This window comes from Patagioenas fasciata, chromosome 23 (assembly GCF_037038585.1).
Source record: "Patagioenas fasciata isolate bPatFas1 chromosome 23, bPatFas1.hap1, whole genome shotgun sequence".
Taxonomy (NCBI): Eukaryota; Metazoa; Chordata; class Aves; order Columbiformes; family Columbidae; genus Patagioenas; species Patagioenas fasciata.
This window is the reverse complement of record NC_092542.1, coordinates 2,659,979-2,678,014: the sequence shown is the minus strand read 5'-3', so window position 1 is coordinate 2,678,014 and position 18,036 is coordinate 2,659,979. Positions and strand designations below refer to the sequence as shown.

Sequence of the window (18,036 nt, the reverse complement as noted above, 5' to 3'; positions counted from 1 at the left end):
CCCATTCTGCCCTGGATCTCCAGAGTGGATGCTGGACTCCGACCTGTTCTTTGGCACAGAGCAAGTTAAGATGTTTAAGTTTGCGTTTTATCACATCCCCAGATAATTAGAGAAAACAAATGCTCTAGAATGGAATAGAAAGAGAAGAAATTTTGTTTTTTAAGGAACAAGGAGGCACGGCTTCTTTTTCACAGCCAAGAGTGCTGGAAAGCTGATTGCCCTCCCCCCCGCCACCCCAGGAAATTCTGTCTCATTTATCTTGCTCTGTGCCATGAGCCATTCCCTCCGCAATCAAGAACTTCAGAAGGATATTAAATTAAAGCTGTGTGCATTTCTGACAAGGGTAGCAGAGGCGGGAGAGGGCCTGGCAGCCATGGGGATGCAAAGACCCTCTGAGTTACCAGAGAAGCCATGAAAGGCTCCAGTATCCAGACTTTTTTGGCTTTAATCTCGGGGTGGGGGCAGGCCGCAGACTGCAATGTTAGTTCTGTAGCGGGCGCATGTATGTGTTGGGTTCAGAGTAATCCCCCCCCCATTTACAGCCCTGCAGATCCTGTGTTTTTCCTTCTTTCTGACCAATAGGTTTGCAACGTTTAGGGGCTGGGAAGACCTGGTAAACCCACAGGGTGTACTTTGGCTAACCCACCTAATAAAATCCAACCCCAGTCCATGTGGATTGTAGGCAGACCTGTGAGGAATGCAGAGATAGACGAGTTTGAGTGCAGCCAGTCATGGGGAACGTTTCTCCAGCTCTGTGTGGCCTGGAGAGGTGCCAGGCCAGCCGGAGGCCTGGCCCAAAAGGCATGTACGGAAGGGTGGAGGTTTCTTGTGGGGAGGTGCTGCACATCGGAGGGGCAGACTGAAAATGAATTAGATCTATATCAAACCCAGAGGTACTTGCTGCTGCCGGGCAGATGTTCTAGGTAGTGGAGCTGAGCTGGGCTGGGCCAGGAAGCCTTAAATCATTTAGGAAAAGAGTGTTACGTGGATGTTTAAGCAGAGGACTAGATTGAGGGCTGGTGTTCCCCAGTGGTGGAAGGGAGGGAGCTGGCTCTGGGTGGCCTGCTGCCCTGGCCAGGCTCTCAGGTGTGATAATCCTCGCTTAGCAGAGATGGGGAGTCCTGCTGGGAAACAGGGAGCTGCAGCTATGGCCCATAGTCGTGACTGGGTAAGTCTGCTTGACGTTAGTTCACGCAATCGTTATTTCTCCCAGGGGTCTGCAGCCACCTGGGTGTCACCAAGGCTCTGCTCCCGCTCAGAAATGGCCTGCTTGGAGCTGTCACATGCAAACTGCTTCTTGCTGTTTCGCCAAAGCACCACAGGCATTTTTGGGTATGTTAGGGGAAACTGTGGCCACGGATTGTGAAGCAGCGCATGGGTTAATTTCTCCCTCCCATTCTCCCTGTTGCTCTTAGCCTTCGGTTTGTACTTGTCTCCAGTTGTCTTTGTCAACAGGGTAAATCAAAGCATCCTCTGTGCACCTTTATTATGGAGATACAGAAATTTTAAAAGGTTCAGGTAGGCACTGAGAGAGGAGGAGGAGGCAATGGAGGAAGCTGGCTCACGTACATAGGCAAACTGTAGGTAGATTTATGGCATCTCCTTTCCCAGAAGCAGAAGTAATAACGCATGATGCAGGGGGATGTGAACTGTTTGGCGTGGTGTTAAAATTCCATTTCGAGTTCCTATCGGGAGATGTGTGGGGATCAGGTCAGCTCTCGAGCGCAGCAGCTTTGTGGGCAAGAATAATGAACCACTCCAGACTTCAGCCATCGCGTTGGGCAAAGCAAGGGGGGGAACCCACACTGGTGTCCCAGTTTTATTTATCAGGGCAGCGCTGCTGGTTTTGCGAAGACAGGAACGCAGAGACCTTTGCCTGCTAGTGGGAACTTATATATACAGATTTCCAGTTTCTAGGTGTGAAGAGGTGGGTGATGAGTCTGAGGGAGGCAGCACTTGGGCAAACAGGTATGTTCAGACACTTGTTAACTAGTTAGGAGCCATCTTTACTGGTCAGAAACTGGTAGGTTTGATACTGAGAACAAGGCAGACAGGTGGGTTCTGGCTCTGGAGGGGATGGTGCACACATGGGTGCACACAGACACTCTGAGTATGGATTTTCTTGGACCAGGTTCTAAGGTCATTTTAGCGGAGTAATGGTCCCTTCACCTCTTTGCTCCAGCTTCCTTCTCTGTCAAAAAGAGTTAGTAAAACTGATGTATCTTGCCAGAAGTAGACTCAAGCTGCAGGCTTGAGAATCCATTTGGTTTCATGGTTTGGGTGTCTTAGATCCTTCTCTAGATTGATTCAGACTTGGATCATGAAAGCACCAGGACCTGGTGGTTTGTTTGAAAAGGCAGTTGAGTTCAGCGCTATAAAAAGACTTGGAAGAGGAAAGGGTACAACTAAAAGGTGTCATTGTAACCACTCCAGCCTGGAGTACGTCCCATCTCCCAAGTGCTGTGTCTCCTGCAGAAATGGCAGGTGGCTGTGCCCTGCCGAGTCTGCCGAGGCAGATATTTGGTGACAGCATTCAGCTGGCTCTGGTGCTGTCTGTGGGAGGCGTTAGGGACACAATTTGTCTTTCAGGAGCGTAGACAATGATGGGGCGAAGGCAGGACGAGTGCCAAGGAGCACGAAACGCTGCCTGCGTGCGATGCCACCCACATGCTGATCCGCTGGGGTCTGGGGAGGCCGAACCCTTTGGCTGCAGCGTTGTGGGAGCGGGAGCCGCAGAGTCTCACAGATGACAAACATTGTGCAGCAGCCAGAGCCTTTCTCTGTGCAAGGATGTGCCTGAAATACCCAGCAAGCATTTCTGGATTGGGTTCTTTCCATCTGCTCTTACTGCCATTTTTTCTTTCGGCACCTAATTCGTTCACTTTGCATCACAGAGGTTTTCATTTTCACTCCCAGCTCCTTGGACACGTTCTCCTGTTTCTCTGGACACGTTCTGTCTCCTAATCTTACCCGTCCCAGCCTCGCATCCCCTTCTCAGCTCTGCTCTCTGATTTTCGCATTCCTCACCAGATCCCAGCTGGCTGAATGTTATGCAGAACAAAGGCCAAAGAGCTTGACCCGATTTAACTAATTTGGTTTCAGCACCAGTTGGGATTTTGAGGGAGCGATTTCCCTGGCAGCTCAAACCAGACTCCGTGTGTCCAGGCCCTAGACGGGCAGCGCCAATCCGTGTCTCCTTCTGCCTGGAAACCCCAAACACCGTTTTTAGAAAGCCCTTTCATTTTATTCCTTTTCCCTTCCTGGCACAGCCAGCGCCTGCGGATGGCGAACCAGCGAGGAGCTCTGTGCTGCTCGCCTGTTACCCCAGGTTTTAAGTGTCTCTTCCTATCAAATGCAAAGCAGAAGCAAGCAGAGCTTTCATGCATTCTTTTTTTTCCCCCTCTTCCATCCGTTCTAAATTTATTTCCATGCCTTGCCGGTTTCAATCTGCATTTCCTGATCCTCTCACATCTCCAGTCACAGCCTGTGCTCTGAGCCTTCAGTTCTGAGCTTGGCTCGAGTCGGGGGAGCACAGCTCTGGGCTTGGGAGGATATGATGGGGTTAAAGTGAAAGGCTTGGTTTTAACAGTATAATGTGTAACCCCATAATGACTTTAAATATTGATTATTTGAAGGCCATTAGTGCTTATTGTTAAAGAAAAGTCGATAGTTTTTAAGCCTTGTGAACCATTTGTCTCCTGTTAAAGGACATATCAAATTTAGCAGCATGCAGTGCAAATCCCCTAATACTGCTCACAAGCCTCCAGCTGGCATATTAGGGGAAAAAAGAAAGGGGGCTGGGAGGAGGAATATGCAGTAACACAGAATGGCTCTCTGCAAGGTAAGGACAAGACTTACCAGATGTAATTGCCAAGGGCTAAATTCACATTCTCAGACTATGGCACTGCAATTCAGCCCTTACTCTGAGAGGTAGAAGGAGGAAGGAAATAAACGGGGGGTTGAAGACTCATACGCACCTGAGAGAAGATGCAAAGGGTTTGTGTTTTGGTGCATGTCTGCCCAAAAGCTCAGCAGCCTTTGGTAAGGCCTCTGGGGCTCTTTACTCTGGGGTCACCAATTCATTTGGCCATAGACAGCTTCTGAATCCAGGCTACAGACTCATGGGACCTTGGGCTGCTCCTCTTTATCTGCCCTCGCCCAGCAGCTTCGTCTGTGTGTGTTTGATGGAGATAGAGAGCTCCAGTGGTGCCGAGAGAACAACTCCGGGCTCTCCTGCCGTTCCCCCCTTCCCAGCCCGAACCATCTGTGATCCGCGGCCCCGAAAGGCAGGGGAGCTGCAGGGCTCTGATGAGAGGACAGAGGGAGCGCGCTGCGGGGTCTCGAGCAGATGTGAATTCCGTAGGGATCAAAGTTAGGCCCTGTAGTGCAACATTAAAGCATAAAAATAGCCGCTGATTGACATGGGGCTGCCACCAAAGGGAGAAGCTTTTATTTTCCAGTGCCCAGTCCTGATCCCCATCAAGCAGTATCCTTCCTGGGCACAGATTGTCTCTTCTTGGCTAAAATCAAGGAGCTCTCTTTGTTTTTAGCGTTTCCTTCTGAGCTCTCTGTGTGCAGCCTGCACCTGGGGCTCCTCTGCCTTATCTCTCCTACAAAATCCCCTCTTCTGCACTTACAAAAGGCAGGGAGGGCACAGCCACCGCTCGCCTGGCCACGAAATGGTTAAAAGCGACTTGATTTCCTAAATTGCTTCTTATAAAACGAACAGCACGTCTGCCAGGCTCGTCTCCCCATGATTACAGCTAATTACGATCGAACGGACACCTCCTAGCCCCCGTCATGCCGCTTTAATTGTCCGTTATTCATCTGCAGGCTGTCCGGGGTGGCAAAGCACTTGGCAGCCCAGCGACCGAGGCCTCGGCTAATTGTGAGGCCTCGGGGATTAGGGCAGGTGATTACACACTTCATGGTGTAATTACATAAGCATCGCTTGGCTGCTGCCCCGGCTCCCAGCCGAAGGTCACGCGCTGCGTTACCTGAGATTAATTGGAGCTGCCACCGAAGTGCGAGGTGCTGGCGGAGCGGTTATACGATTAGCATTAACATTTCAACAGCGCCGGATCGATCTGTGGCTCTCCTCCAGACACAGCGAGCTGTGCAATTAGTTTAGAGGAGAGCTAGGGGAGGAAGGAGGAGGAAAGGGGAGATGGAGACAGGCAGGGAAGGGGAGAAGGGGAGCAGAGACAGGCGGGCAGGGGGAGGTAGAGACAGGCGGATGGGCAAGGGGTAGGGAGGAGGAGGGATTTTGGAGGCTCAGCCCATTCTGTGCAGGGTTTTGTAGCGGTGGTTGTATAAAATCTGGATAAAACTGCGCTAGGAAGACCTAGGGAAAGGACAGGAATCTTTTCCTTGCCCATCTCATCCTCACAGAGTCCTTGTCTTGCTTTTCGTGAGCCCTGGTGGAAATCCATCCCCAGCTGTGTGCCGTGGGGACCCAGCTCCATGGGGACCCAGCTCCATGGGGTTCTCAGGTTATCCCCCCCACTGAACAGGGGAGTGCGGCTGTGCCTGTGGTCGGTTTGTTGCAAAGTCACACGTACCTTGTTGCTCCCTTTCTCTTGTCCTCCAGTCTCTCCTGAAGCAGATTTTACAGGGAGATATTGTAAAATGAAAATAAACGACACAGCACTTGGCTTTGCCTCTAGATGCCCTGGTGAAGGTAATAATGTTGTAAGTGGCCATCAAAAGGAATTAAGAGATGTGCAGCCGGAAAGCAGAGATTTGCTTGCAGGCTCCCAGGGCAGATTTGACTAATGGAAGAGACCTTGGCTCTTATTCCCTTCCTGCCTTTTTTCTTTCCCCTCTTTTTCCCCCCACTCCCTGCTTTGCTTCCAGGCATTGTCCTCCTCCCCACCCCTCGAACCTGCCTCTTCCAACTATTGCCACCTTACATCTGCTCTGCCCATCCTGGCCAGCATCACCCACCCCTTCTCCAGTTCTGCTCTTTTCTCGACCCCACTTACAGCTTTTCTCTCCAGAATTGAAAATCCTTTTTTGCAAGGTGTGCCAGTGGTGAATTCAAATCTTCCCAGACCCACTCTTCAGCTCCTAAAATATAGATAATATGGCTTTTGTCAGGTAGTTGGGATATTAACCCAAGCTTGTTAACAGGACAGGCAGGTGCAGCATCTTCAGCCTTGTTTGCTGGTCCTGGGTGGCCAAAACCCCTTTGAACAGCCCAGCTGAAAGGCCACGGAAGCAAATGTACCAAAGTATGTGGGACCTATGGAGTCCTGCCTGCTTTTTCCCCTTCTGGTTCTGGTTACTTTCTTTTTTCTCTCCCTTTTAAAAGTTTTGCATATGGGGCAAATAGTCATTTTTCTATCTTGGAACAGCCTCTGGTACAGAACGCAACTCATCTGCAGAAAGGATGTTTGTTCTTCCTGAGCCAGGGAGCCTCCAGGTTTTCAACATGAATTTATTTTCTGATTTCTGCAGGGAAATATCGCACCCACCGCCTCTGCTTTCACCCCAGAACGCACCCCATATTGCCCTGGGACCCCACTTGAGACCTCCGTTCCTCGGGGTGCCTTCGGCTCTGTGCCAGACTCCAGGTGAGTGTGTAACAAACACTTGAATCGGCCAGGGGACGTGAGCAGAGTGAAGGTGCTGTGTCAAACTGTCCTTGAGCCAAACAGCCCACACGCATTTTCTGTATTTCCCTGTTACTGTGGTGCTGACTTTGCCCATGTTTTGCAGCGGCAGGAGCGGGTCGCCTTGCCTGCTCGCTCTTTTAATCCCCACCAGCCTCCCTGGTCCCGTGTTTCGGCAGCGGCTGCGCTGCCTTGGGAAGGAGGGAATAGATGAGCTCTAGAACAGAAAGGCAGCTCTCAGTCGCCCTTTCCTGCTCTGTTAGCCCTCTGGGGAGCTGCTCTGAGTCAATACTGTGATTAATAACCCCGTATTATTATTCTCCATGTCCCCAGGTTATGGGTTCCTACAGCCGGCACAAGCAGAGATGTTTGCACGGCAGCAAGAGATGCTACGAAAGCAAAACCTGGCAAGGTAAAGAGCGTAGAGGGCAGCCCTGCCTGGCCTTGGGTTGGGTTTTTCATTCCCTTTCCTAGCGGCAGGCAGAGTAATGTGAGGTGCAGCTGCACACAGGTGACACCTCAATCCCGCAAACTCTGGTTCAGCGTGGCCGAGGGTTAGCAGGTTACTCTGAGCCACCCCTGACGTTCCCTCTCTGCCTTTCCCAACGTAGGCTGGAGATGTCAGCTGAAATTATCCGCCAGAAGGAGCTGGAGAATCTCCACAGACAAAGGCTACTGGCTGGTGACCCCCTGAGCCTCCATCCCAGTTTGCCCCCCGACCACCCGGCCCTGCGCAACGTGCACGACATCCCCGAGGGCCACCCGCTGCGGGAGGAGCTGTCCCGGAGGAACGCCATGCTGGTGCTGCGGCACAACAACACCCCCCTGCTGTCCCTCAACCCCAGCGTCCCCAGCAGCTCCACGCCGCCCAAGGAGCAGCCCCGGCGCGGCAGCCGCAAATCGGCGCATCACCGCACCGAGCCGCAGGGGCTGAGCGAGGCCAAGGAGCTGGCGGAGCCCCGCGCGCGGGACGGGGCGCCGGACTGTAACGACGAGGAGATGAAGGACTCTGAGAGCGACGCGGACGTGAGCGACGAGAAGCCGGAGAGCCTGAAGGCCGAGAGCAGCAGCTCAGCCGCTGAGCTGAAGGAGTGCAAAGAGACGGGCAAAGTCTGCGAAGGGGCCAAGGAGCTGGGTGAAGCGGCTGCCGGCCAAAACGCTCCCTGCAGCTCCTCGAGCGCGGAGTCCCCCAGCCATTTGCTTGGCCCGGGCATCAACAAAAACGAGGTGAAATACCTCCCGCCAGCCTCCATCCCGCCGCCCCAGCCGCTGCCCTTCGGGTTCCCGTACACCATGAGCCCGTACTTCCATGCAGGTGAGCGCGCGGGGCTTGTCACTGAGTTACCAACTGGAGCAGAGATGTGTTTTGCAGCGTGCTGATAGTGGGACTCTTCTTCTTTCCTGTTCTACTTATTGTATTATATATTTTTTCTCTGCGGGGAACCAAGCACCTTCTTTTAATTAGTAGGAAGGACTTCATGTGCAATGGAGCAAATCAAGGGTCGTAAAGAGGGTCAGCAGGGACAAAGTGAGTCCCGAGCACATGAGAAGGGACATCAAAATACGATGGACTAAGGGATCTTGCAGTTGCTTGGGCCTTCTTTGGAAGGCAGGTTTCAGGACAGGTGCCAGTAAACTATCGAGGCCTTCAGTGAGAGGCAAGAGAAATTATTTATGGCTGCAAAATGCTGCTCTACAAAGTCTTGGATCTGGAATGAGCTTCACACCCTGGTAGCTGCTCTGCCCAGGGGTCTGCTGTGGGCAGAGCAGGGTGGCAGCCCCGCTAGCCTAGCCAAGAGCTAAAAATCTGCCTCAGCTAATTACTTGGCTGAGCAATTAGCAGGAGGCAGGACCTCCTGCCACGTGGAGGAGGGAGGAAGGGAGCGCAGAGCGTGTGGGTTGCTGAAGCTGCCTGTTTTCAATGCAAAGAGCTGCGGCGGTTGTGAAGGCGGCTGCCCATCGCTCATTAGAGCTGCCTTCCAACCAGGAAGGAGGAAGCGATTTTTCTGTGACAGGCAGGTGGCCAATGTGATAAATATTCCTGCTGCCTTGGGCTGCTGAGGCTTCCTCGCAGGAGCCTTTTTCTCCCGACCGTTAAGAAGGGAACGGCGCGGCTCTGCGGTGCTCGGCGCTGGCTGCGGCTCTGCGGGGACGCCTGGCTTGGAGATGGGTTTCCTCCCTCCCCCAGCAGTGCGCGAGTTACTGTAATAGACCATTTATTATTATCACTTTGAATTTATATCACGATCGTGTCTTGAGGCCTCGGCAAAGATCAGGGCTGTGCTTCGCTGCCTGGTTTTCAGGCGCTTCTGATTTGTGGAACCTGTGCCAGAGCTGTAGGTCTTTCCGGAGGGCTCTTTCGCTTTTGGCTAGCTTCGCCTGTTGTCGTGGCTGTTAGAATTGGCTGTTTGTGGGACAGCAGCTGAGTTTAGGTCCTGTTTTGCTGGGTGTTGTACAACTCCGTAGCAAACACTGTCCCCTGAAACAGCCTTGGGAAGACAAGGGCATCTCGTTGGACGCAGCACAGCAGGAGCTGTGAGTTCAACAGCGCAGTGTTGAGGGCTGGATCGATCCCAGTGCTGCGGGGATCGTGCGGTGACGTGTGTCAGTGAAAAATGTGTTCCTTTGGCCCTTGGGGAACGCAGACCACCTGAAAACAGACAGAACTGCACCCACCTCTCTACCAGTGCCCAATGATCTCCATAATCCTGTTTTGTGCAAGAGCTGCTCTTTTGGCCAGGATGGTTGCGATGTTGTGCTGTACCCTGGAGGCTGGCGTTACAGAATAACCACCTAAAGAAGGTATAATAACTTGATAGGACAAAAGGAAGGGCCGGAGGAGGAGGGAAGTGGCTGGCTGAAAATGCCCCCTGAGTTTCAGGCGTTTCCTCTGGTCTTCCAGCAAGAGGAGGCTCCTCCTTTGGACTCAGAGAGCTGTTTTCTGTCCCCACCGGGAAGAATATCGATGAGGCAGCCGGAGCTGGGTCGATTCCCTGAGCTGCCTTCTGGGGATCTGGCGGCTGCTCGATGACCTCATCTCGTCAAGGTTTCAGCAGCCTCGCTCTCCTCCTCCTCCCACCGCCCTCCGCTGGCCCCGTCCTTTGGAAAAGGTGAAGGATGGAGTGTGCAGGAGGCTAAAATCCTCCTATCGATCCGTAGTCTGGAGAGCAATTAACACAAGCCTTGCAGTGCCGCTGCGTGACCCGAGCCCTCTCCGGCGTGCGTGGGGGAGAGTGGTAGCAAAACTGATTAAACCCATAGGAGTGTAAACCCTTCCTAGTGGGTTTGCTTTGTGCGCTGGCCTCCCTCTTGGCTCCTGGATCGTCTCCTGTGATGCCAGGAGAGAAAACTTTGTGTCTCCCATTGCAGCCTGGGTTTGCAGAAGAGGTTTCTCTTACTGGGTTGCTCTCCCTGACCCTTTCAGCCTTTGGTTTCTCCTCTGAAGCAGCTGGACATCAGGAGGAGGGAAGGAAATTATAAATGGATTGCGGGCACGGGTGGTGAGGGCTTTTATGTGGACACCTGTCTACAAGACACTGGCGTGGGACGATGGATTCTTTTCAGTCCCTCCACGCTGGGCCCCATCTGGTGAAATGCTCCGTAATCCATTACCAGCCTCTTGGACCATCATTTATCATAGAGCAAGACAGAGGAGGCCTGGCAGGGAATAGACGCTGCCCTTTATGCATCCTCGCAGTCCAGCAGGACCCAGTGACATGTCATTATTATAATAGAAGGTGCGTCCCTTCCAGCCACTTGGCATCTATTTGTTATCATTCCCCAAACTGCCAGAGCAGCGGCGAGGGGGTGCAGCGGCGCAGGGATGGAGCAGACAGTGCCGCATCTTCCCGAGGAGGGGTGGGAGGAAGGACGGGAGCTGTTCTGCTCCAGAGACTTTAAAATGACGTAGGCCAGTGAGTGGATGCGGTGTGCCGAGGGGTGGTCCTGTACTGTTTGCAGGTGATGCACTGAGGGACCGCTGTGATCAGCTGCTCCAACCTGCAGGAGCCCTACCTGGGCTTGTTTGTGCATCTGGTGACTTCAGACAGGGGACGGAGCTGAGCTGGGTGCAGAAGGGCAGGGGGACACCTGAACATCAACCCTGGCGTCAGGAGTGCTGAGTACACAGAATGGTAACGGAGTCTTTGTTGCTCCTAGGACTGAGCTGTTCCACGGTTACCGTGAGATTTGGGGCTTTTCTGCAGAGAACAGGGGTGTTTTGCCACTAACGTCAGTGGAAATAGGTTTCCACCCTCTCGCTTTTAAGTTCTGTGACACAGAAATTGCTAATAGGCCAGAACCCAAAGTATTGGTATTTACCTTTTCCCCTCCCAAGAATATTTCCACCAGTCAGGCCTCCTTTCCCTGGTGTAAATGGGAAAACAAACTCTCAGAGATAAATATTTTGGCCGTATTGTATTTCTCTCTGTGTGGGCACATGGAAAATATTTCTCGTTCCCATAGTGTGGGGCCGTCTTGCCCTCGCTCTTGGACCCAGCAGGTTTACTGTGTGTGTCTCGACCTCTCCCATCCTTTCTTCTGGGGGCACGAAGAGACAAAGGGAAGAAAAACCACAAGAGGAGAAAGGCTTGGGTAGGAGCAGCCGTTTCCAGCCCAGCTCGGGGGCGATGTGCAGCCCTGCAGCCGATCCAGACTCGGTGAGCTTCCAGCATTGCAGACCCGTGTGCTGGAGAGGGGTTGTAGTGAAGCCCAACGCCTTTCCCTGTATCCCTGCCAGCTGTGAACACAACATCTGGGCTAAATCTCTGCCCACGCTGGTGGGGACCTGGCGAGTGTGACCGGGGGGACGGATCAGCCTGAGGTTAAACCCGCGGATGGGGCTGGCTGGTGAGTGCAGAATTCATTCCCAAGCGCTGTGTTGCTGCAATTCAATCCTTGGCTGGCTTTTGGAATAAGGAAGTGCCTAATTTTAAAGCAGTTGGCTGTTACGGGCAGATCCCCTCGGAGACGCTCGCTCTGGCTGCAGATGGAGGTGTCTGCCTGAGCATTGACTGTGCCTGGAATAACTGAGCTCAGTTTCACTTCTCCTATTTACCAAGCTCCAGCCGCGCATCCAAAAAGGAGAAAGAGCGTTACCCCCCACCCCGAGGAAGCAAAACCCTGCCCTCAAATGGCAAAAAAAGGAAAAAAAAGCCCTCAGCCATTTGAAGCGTTTTGTGAATTTTAACATAAGCAGCTGTGAGTTTGTCTCCTGGAAAATGGAATGCGGTAGGAATGAGAATGAGGGCTCGTGTCCATCTGTCTGTCTGGTAGCTGGGGGTGGCGAGGGGACGGGAAGCGCTCGGCGGCTCTTTGGCAACGGCGTCGGCCTCCCGCGCCGATGGGCGCCCAGCTCGCCGGAGAGCTGCTCGTTCTCACTGTTACCGGGCGCACTGAAGTATTTGAAGCTTTATGGGGGGGCCAGGAGCCCCCCAGGCTCAGCACATTAGGGCCAGGCAGAAATGGTCTGGAGCAGTGAGCAAACCTGGAGCGGAGAGGGACTGTCACTGCACCCAGGAGCCGTTTGGTAGAGACCGAGGGTGTGAAGGGTCTGGTGGTTGCCCATGGGCTCATCTCCTTTTGGGAGCCAGCGGCTGGTCTGCTCTGCACGGGAGGTTGGTCCACGTGTTCTTGCTGCAGGAGATACACATGGAGGAGGTGAGGAGGTGCACATGGAGGTGCACGTTGAGGAGTGCACATGGAGATGCACGTTGAGGAGGTGCATGTTGAGGAGGTGCACATTGAGGAGGTGCACATGGAGATGCACATTGAGGAGGGGCACATGGAGATGCATGTTGAGGAGGGGCACATGGAGATGCACGTTGAGGAGGTGCACGTGGAGATGCATGTTGAGGAGGTGCACGTGGAGATGCACGTTGAGGAGGTGCACATGGAGATGCACGTTGAGGAGGTGCATGTTGAGGAGGTGCACGTTGAGGAGGTGCACATGGAGATGCACATTGAGGAGGGGTACATGGAGGTGCACATTGAGGAGGTGCACATGGAGGTGCACATTGAGGAGAGGCACATGGAGGTGCACGTTGAGGAGGTGCACATGGAGGTGCACATTGAGGAGAGGCACATGGAGGTGCACGTTGAGGAGGTGCACATGGAGATGCACGTTGAGGAGAGGCACATGGAGATGCACGTTGAGGAGGTACACATGGAGATGCACGTTGAGGAGGTGCACATGGAGATGCACATGGAGATGCCCAGGGACGTGTCAGTGCTGCGAGGATGGGCTGCAGCCAGCTCCAGCGGTGGAGCAGCCGCAGGATCCATGCGGAGGGTGGGAAGCGGGAAGCTGGAGCGGAAACGTGGTGGGAATGATTACGCAGCGTCTGAGCGCTGCTCGTGCAGACCGCTGTTGTTCTGAAAGCATCCTATTGGCATGATAACTTCCTCCGTCAGTCCCGTCCTCTTCCTGTTAATTTGGGCTGTGCCGGTGGCTTTGCCAATTAACGTGCGGCTTTGCTGTTCACTGTGTCTGTGCCTTTCCCCTGACCTGCCGTGTTCCCCCGGGGAACCGGCCCCTCCTGGTTCTCTGTGCTCGTGCTCCCCACTGTTGTTTTGTTGCGTCCCACATTTCCTTGTCGGTATTGGCAGGAGCAAAGGAGTCGCAGCAAGAGGTTACGTCCAGGTGCGGATCAGGGAAAAACCTTAAGCCTACGGAACAGACAATTTTGTCATGGTAGACCCCTGGGGGGAAATACTTTCTTTCTGATAATTTGTTGCTTTGTGCCCTGAAGCATAACAGTTTATACCCCTCATACACCCCTTCTCTACACACTGTAATCGTGAATGTTCACATCCCTATGGATGTCCTCTTGGTCTCAGTGACATCCTGCAGCAAGAGTTCTAGAGGTTAACAATCCCTTTCTTTTCCAAACTGGTGTTTTCTGGAGCCGGGTTCCTTCTTTTCTTGTTTCTGTGTTTTTCTTTACACACTATGTTCGGTACAGGTCACCTGGCTGGCGTTTCTCTTGCCATTCCTTATTCTCTGTGCCTCTCCTCCCTCGCCTCCCGTCCGGTTTTCTCTGCTGTCAGGCACCGGCGACGCTGGGGGCCCTTTTGGATCCCATCACCTCCGTCTCCCTGACAGGGCTGGGACCTGAACCGCTGTTGCGTTTCGGAGAATTGACACATCGGCTTGAACCTGAGCCGTGCTGTCCCTGAGGGCGGCGGGGCCGGGGGGTCACCCGTCACCCATCAGCCGGAGCGATGCCCGGCCCCGCGGCTGTGTTGGGCAGCCCCATCCCATGGATATTCGGAATGAAAATGAACACTTTCAAAGAGCAAGAGGTTCTCCGGCGGCTCACACTCAGCGAGGCGCCGGGCCCCCAGGGAGAGGTGCCGGAGCCCGTTGTCATTCGGAGCACGTAGCCCGGAGAAGGGTTGGGGGAAGAAACCCACAGGGCAGGCAGAGTTTTCCGCTTTGCGGTGCGTGCGGAGAAACACTCCTTCAGGGTTTTTAGGGGTTTTTGTATTTTCTCTCCCCTCCCCCCCATTTCTTCCCCTCAGCTGAAGAACATTAAACACATGAAATGCATTAACTGGGATTTTTCCTTTCCCCTGCCCCCCTTTCTAAGCTGGAGACCTCCAGGAGGAAGAGGCCTATGAATTGACCCTGCCCAGTGCTTTAATTGACAGGTCATTAAAGATGAATGTGTGGCTAGAGAAAAATATTCCGATTGCAGGCTGGTTGTTGTCCGTGTGGGATTTTAATGATTTATGTTTGTTTCTCCTCTCCTCCCCACGGCTGCAGGCACCATGGGAGGTCTGTTTCTGGACGGCGAGGAGAGCCCCGCGCTGGAGGACATCAGCAAGTGGACGGTGGAGGACGTCTGCAGCTTCGTGTCCAGCCTGGCCGGCTGCACCGAGTACACTCAGGTGAGTGCGCTCACAGCCTCGAGAACATCACGGGAGGGACGTTCTCCCCGCAAGCCCGTTTTCTCCCTCCCGTCCGTGCTTGTGTTATTGCACTGTCCCTCCCAGCAGCTCTGTCTCAGGGCCCTGCAGGGCATGAAGATTTTATTTATGTTTTCTTTTTCTGATGAATTTCTAAATAGTTACTTGCTGCCAGTGAACACCCTGAGAAGGTGTGTGCAGATGGGGAGCAATAAGGACAGAATCTGATGGGAGCAGGGGCAAGGTCAGTGAGCGTCTGAGTTGATGTTTAGTGGCTCTTAGCGTCACATCTCGCTGTCCAGCTCAGGGTTTCGGAGCTGCCCTGTGCTCTGGTTTGTGTGGAGCAGCTGTACGGAAGGATGAGCTGTGGGTGCTCCCTGCATTGGGGTGGAAGCTCATGGTACCAACCAGCCTGGCAGAAGGTGCCGCATTCTGCACCCAGAGCATCGCGGGGCCGAGCGGGGCTGCGAGAGACCCTCCCCGTGCAAACATCGGAGCGACCTGCGTGTGTACGCTGCAGAGTGATGGCGATCGTGATTTTTAAGCTCGTTATAGCAGAGTTGAAGCATCCACCGGTACTGGGGACTTCGTACAGGCTGCTCAGTGTGAGGTCGTGAGGTGCAGTGTGAAAATCAACCCTGTGTTTTTGGCTTCCGCATCTGCTAGAGCCTGTGATAAATGCCCCATTGAGAAGGGCGAAGGCACGGATCGCTGTCTGGGGCAGCTCTGCGGAGGGGATGCGGTGTGCCCTGGGGAGGGACGGGGAGCAGCAGAGAGAGAGGCAAAGGGCCAGAGCTCAGGACAGCCCGGCCTTTCAGCAGACGCATGGGAGGCTGAGAACAGGACTTGAGAGCCGAGTGGAGCTCTGCAGACACGTGGATTCAGGGGAGGAGCTTCCCTGCTCAGAGCTGTGGAGCGCACAGCCGTGCTGGCACATCCAGCCTGAAATCTGCTCCCTAAAAATCTACCTGCTCTCCCCCTTTGGCCCTCGCTGTCTGTGAGTTGGCATTAGGGACATGTCCTCTCCCAGAACTCGTCCCCAAACCCACCCGTTTTGGGCAGGGTAAAGCTCAGCACCCACTTCTGCTGGGATGGCGGTGAGGAGAGCGGTCTGGGATGTGATTCCTTTTAGGTTATATTGATTTGGTCGTGTGCTGTGGGAAAGGCGCGTTTTTGCATCCGTCCAGAGGGGATGGGGAAACCTGGAATTACCCCACACCTCCCTCTTCTTGCTCAGGTGACGGGATAATGTGCTTTCAGTCTAAAATCTGTCCTTCCTGCCCCCTAACCATGATGTTAATCCCATCACAACATGCTTTGTTAAAACCACCTGTAAAACCAGTGCTGCTTTGGAGCAAACTGCTGTGCATGCGAGAGGCAGCGTTTAGGAAGTGAATGCTCGTGACGGGGATGGGGAGCAGGTGACGTTCCCCAAGAGGAACGGCTGCGATTTGGGTTGCGCCTGGGGCTGGATCAGGGTGACGATGTGTGGACAGAAGGGTCCATTTCTGATTACGGAGAGAGGGAGGGAAAGGAAACTGGTTCAAAAAAGATGGTGGATGGATGGACGTTGATGGGAGAAGCATCAGATCTGAGCTGTAGAGCTGGGTTTAGTGAGGATGGTCCGGGGCTCAGGAGTACGTGTGTGAGCCGCACTGCGTGTTGCACAGGGCTCAAGCAAAAGGCTCTAAACCCAAAACCCATTGCAGTTTGCATTCCTGCGCTGGGGAATGAAAACCAGAGTTGCCTGGAAGCTTCTGAGTGAGACCGGTAGGAAACGTGCAGAAATGTTTAACACCTTGCAGAAGGATCATCCGTTTACACCTTGTGTGCCAGCTCCCGGTGTAAAGAGATCAATAGCTCGTGGAGATAGAGCTTCAGCAATCAGTGCATTGCAAACAAAATGTTCTACGCTCACGGGAGCCGCTGTAAACAGCCCCTCGTTGTGGCTTTGCTGGGCTGCATTACGTGGGGAGCACGTGGCTTAGGGGATGAGGCGTTTTTATGCGTAAGAGGTTTTTCAGTATGTGAAAACGCCAGCGTTGAAGGGCGACCCAGCTCTGTTCTCGGAGCCGTGCGCTGTGCTCTCCGAACCCGCGGCTGCCGGGGGGTCTGGTGCCGCTCCCGCCGCAAAACCAGCCAGGGTTTGGTGGGACGCTGCGCTCAGAAATGCGCTTCAACCAACAGGAGAACTGGCGCAAAACAAGAGTTGCCATTCCTGCCTTCAGCCCCTGACAACATTCAGCTTTGTCTGCTGCGGATCGAGACCCGCGGGACACCCAAGGGGATGCTTTTTGCAATTTAAGGCTTTTTGTGAGGGTTTTAGCGCCAAGCAAAGGGAGGATTTTGGCTCCCAGCCACGTTGGCTTCAGAGGAAGGAAAAGAGATCGGTGTGGTAAGTTTTGCTGGGTCGAAGAGCAGAAACACACGCTGCACACGAGCAGCTTTGCTGGTGGAGTCCGGCAGTGAAGAGCACTCGCAGAGCTCAGCTGCCTTGGCTCCAGCAGCCAGGGAAGGGACGGCTCGGGGCCACCGAGACAGCAGCTGTGGCAGTGAAACCTCCTCCATTGCCGCAGTGTTTAGTGATAACGGTGCTGTGCGGGAGCCGTGGTACAGAGAGGCAGGATCAGGCCCCACAGCCCGTTCATTTGGGCAAGAATCCAGTATGAGCTGGGGTGTTAAAGCAAAAAAGGGAGGTTTGGTTTAGTAAGCAAACCAGGGAGCTGAGTGACATCCCCAGGACCCGCCGGCTGAATTGCCAAATGATGGCACTTTACTCGTGACGTATTGAGCCTGTACATCCAGAATAAACACCCAGGGGAGGCCGGTGCGAGCGCAGCCCTGCTCGGGGTATGAAGAATGGAGCAATAAGGCGACGTATCCAGACCTTAACCTTTGTAACACGGTACATATTAGGTGGAAAACTCTTGCGTGACCCTGTCATTTGAAACAGATAGAGGCAAAACAAGGTAATTTTTTTGTGTCCTTAAGAATGTGTTAAAACAGCACAGTTTTGCGTGGCTGGGTGTATTAGAATGCGTTCGTATCAAAGTGATATTTTATAAGATGATATCATAGTCTTACATACGGCCCTGGTGTTGTTTCGGAGATCACCGGGTTGTGCTTCACCCAACTAAGGGGGAAGGGGTAAGAGACTCTGGGGTGTTAATGGGAACTGTTGAAATGCCACGTTTAATGGCACTGCAACATGGATTAGTCCAGGTTGCTAAAAGTGTTGGGGAAAAAGGCAGGGGCTGCTCCAGCTGCCGTGTTCTAGGAAGGGTTGTGATAAATGACAGGCGAAGGAGGAACGCGAAGATGTAAAAGGTGTGTTGCACGTGAATCCATCGAACGTGCAGGTTGCTCCACAGACCTGTGTGTGTGTTTTCCTGGAGACTCTGTGGGAAATGAGCGGCTTTGAGAAGGAAATGCAGGAACGAGCCAGTTGCTCCTTTTCAGTTGCTCACAGAAGGCTGCAAATGCTTTCGAAGGCTGCTCGGGTCTGCTTTTTCCA

At 53.5% G+C, this 18,036-nt stretch overlaps 1 protein-coding gene across 10 annotated transcripts in view; it reads left to right on the top strand.

The window, feature by feature from the left end:
* The window catches only part of SAMD11 (sterile alpha motif domain containing 11), a 169,239-nt gene that overhangs the window by 146,959 nt on the left and 4,244 nt on the right, over window positions 1–18,036 (top strand). For all 10 annotated transcript variants that reach the window (XM_071798379.1, XM_071798381.1, XM_065854975.2 and 7 more), the window contains 4 exons: window positions 6,460–6,575; window positions 6,948–7,026; window positions 7,226–7,929; window positions 14,380–14,504. In XM_071798379.1, coding sequence (XP_071654480.1) covers window positions 6,460–6,575; window positions 6,948–7,026; window positions 7,226–7,929; window positions 14,380–14,504 — 1,024 coding nt within the window. The remainder of the gene's footprint in view (window positions 1–6,459; window positions 6,576–6,947; window positions 7,027–7,225; window positions 7,930–14,379; window positions 14,505–18,036) is intronic.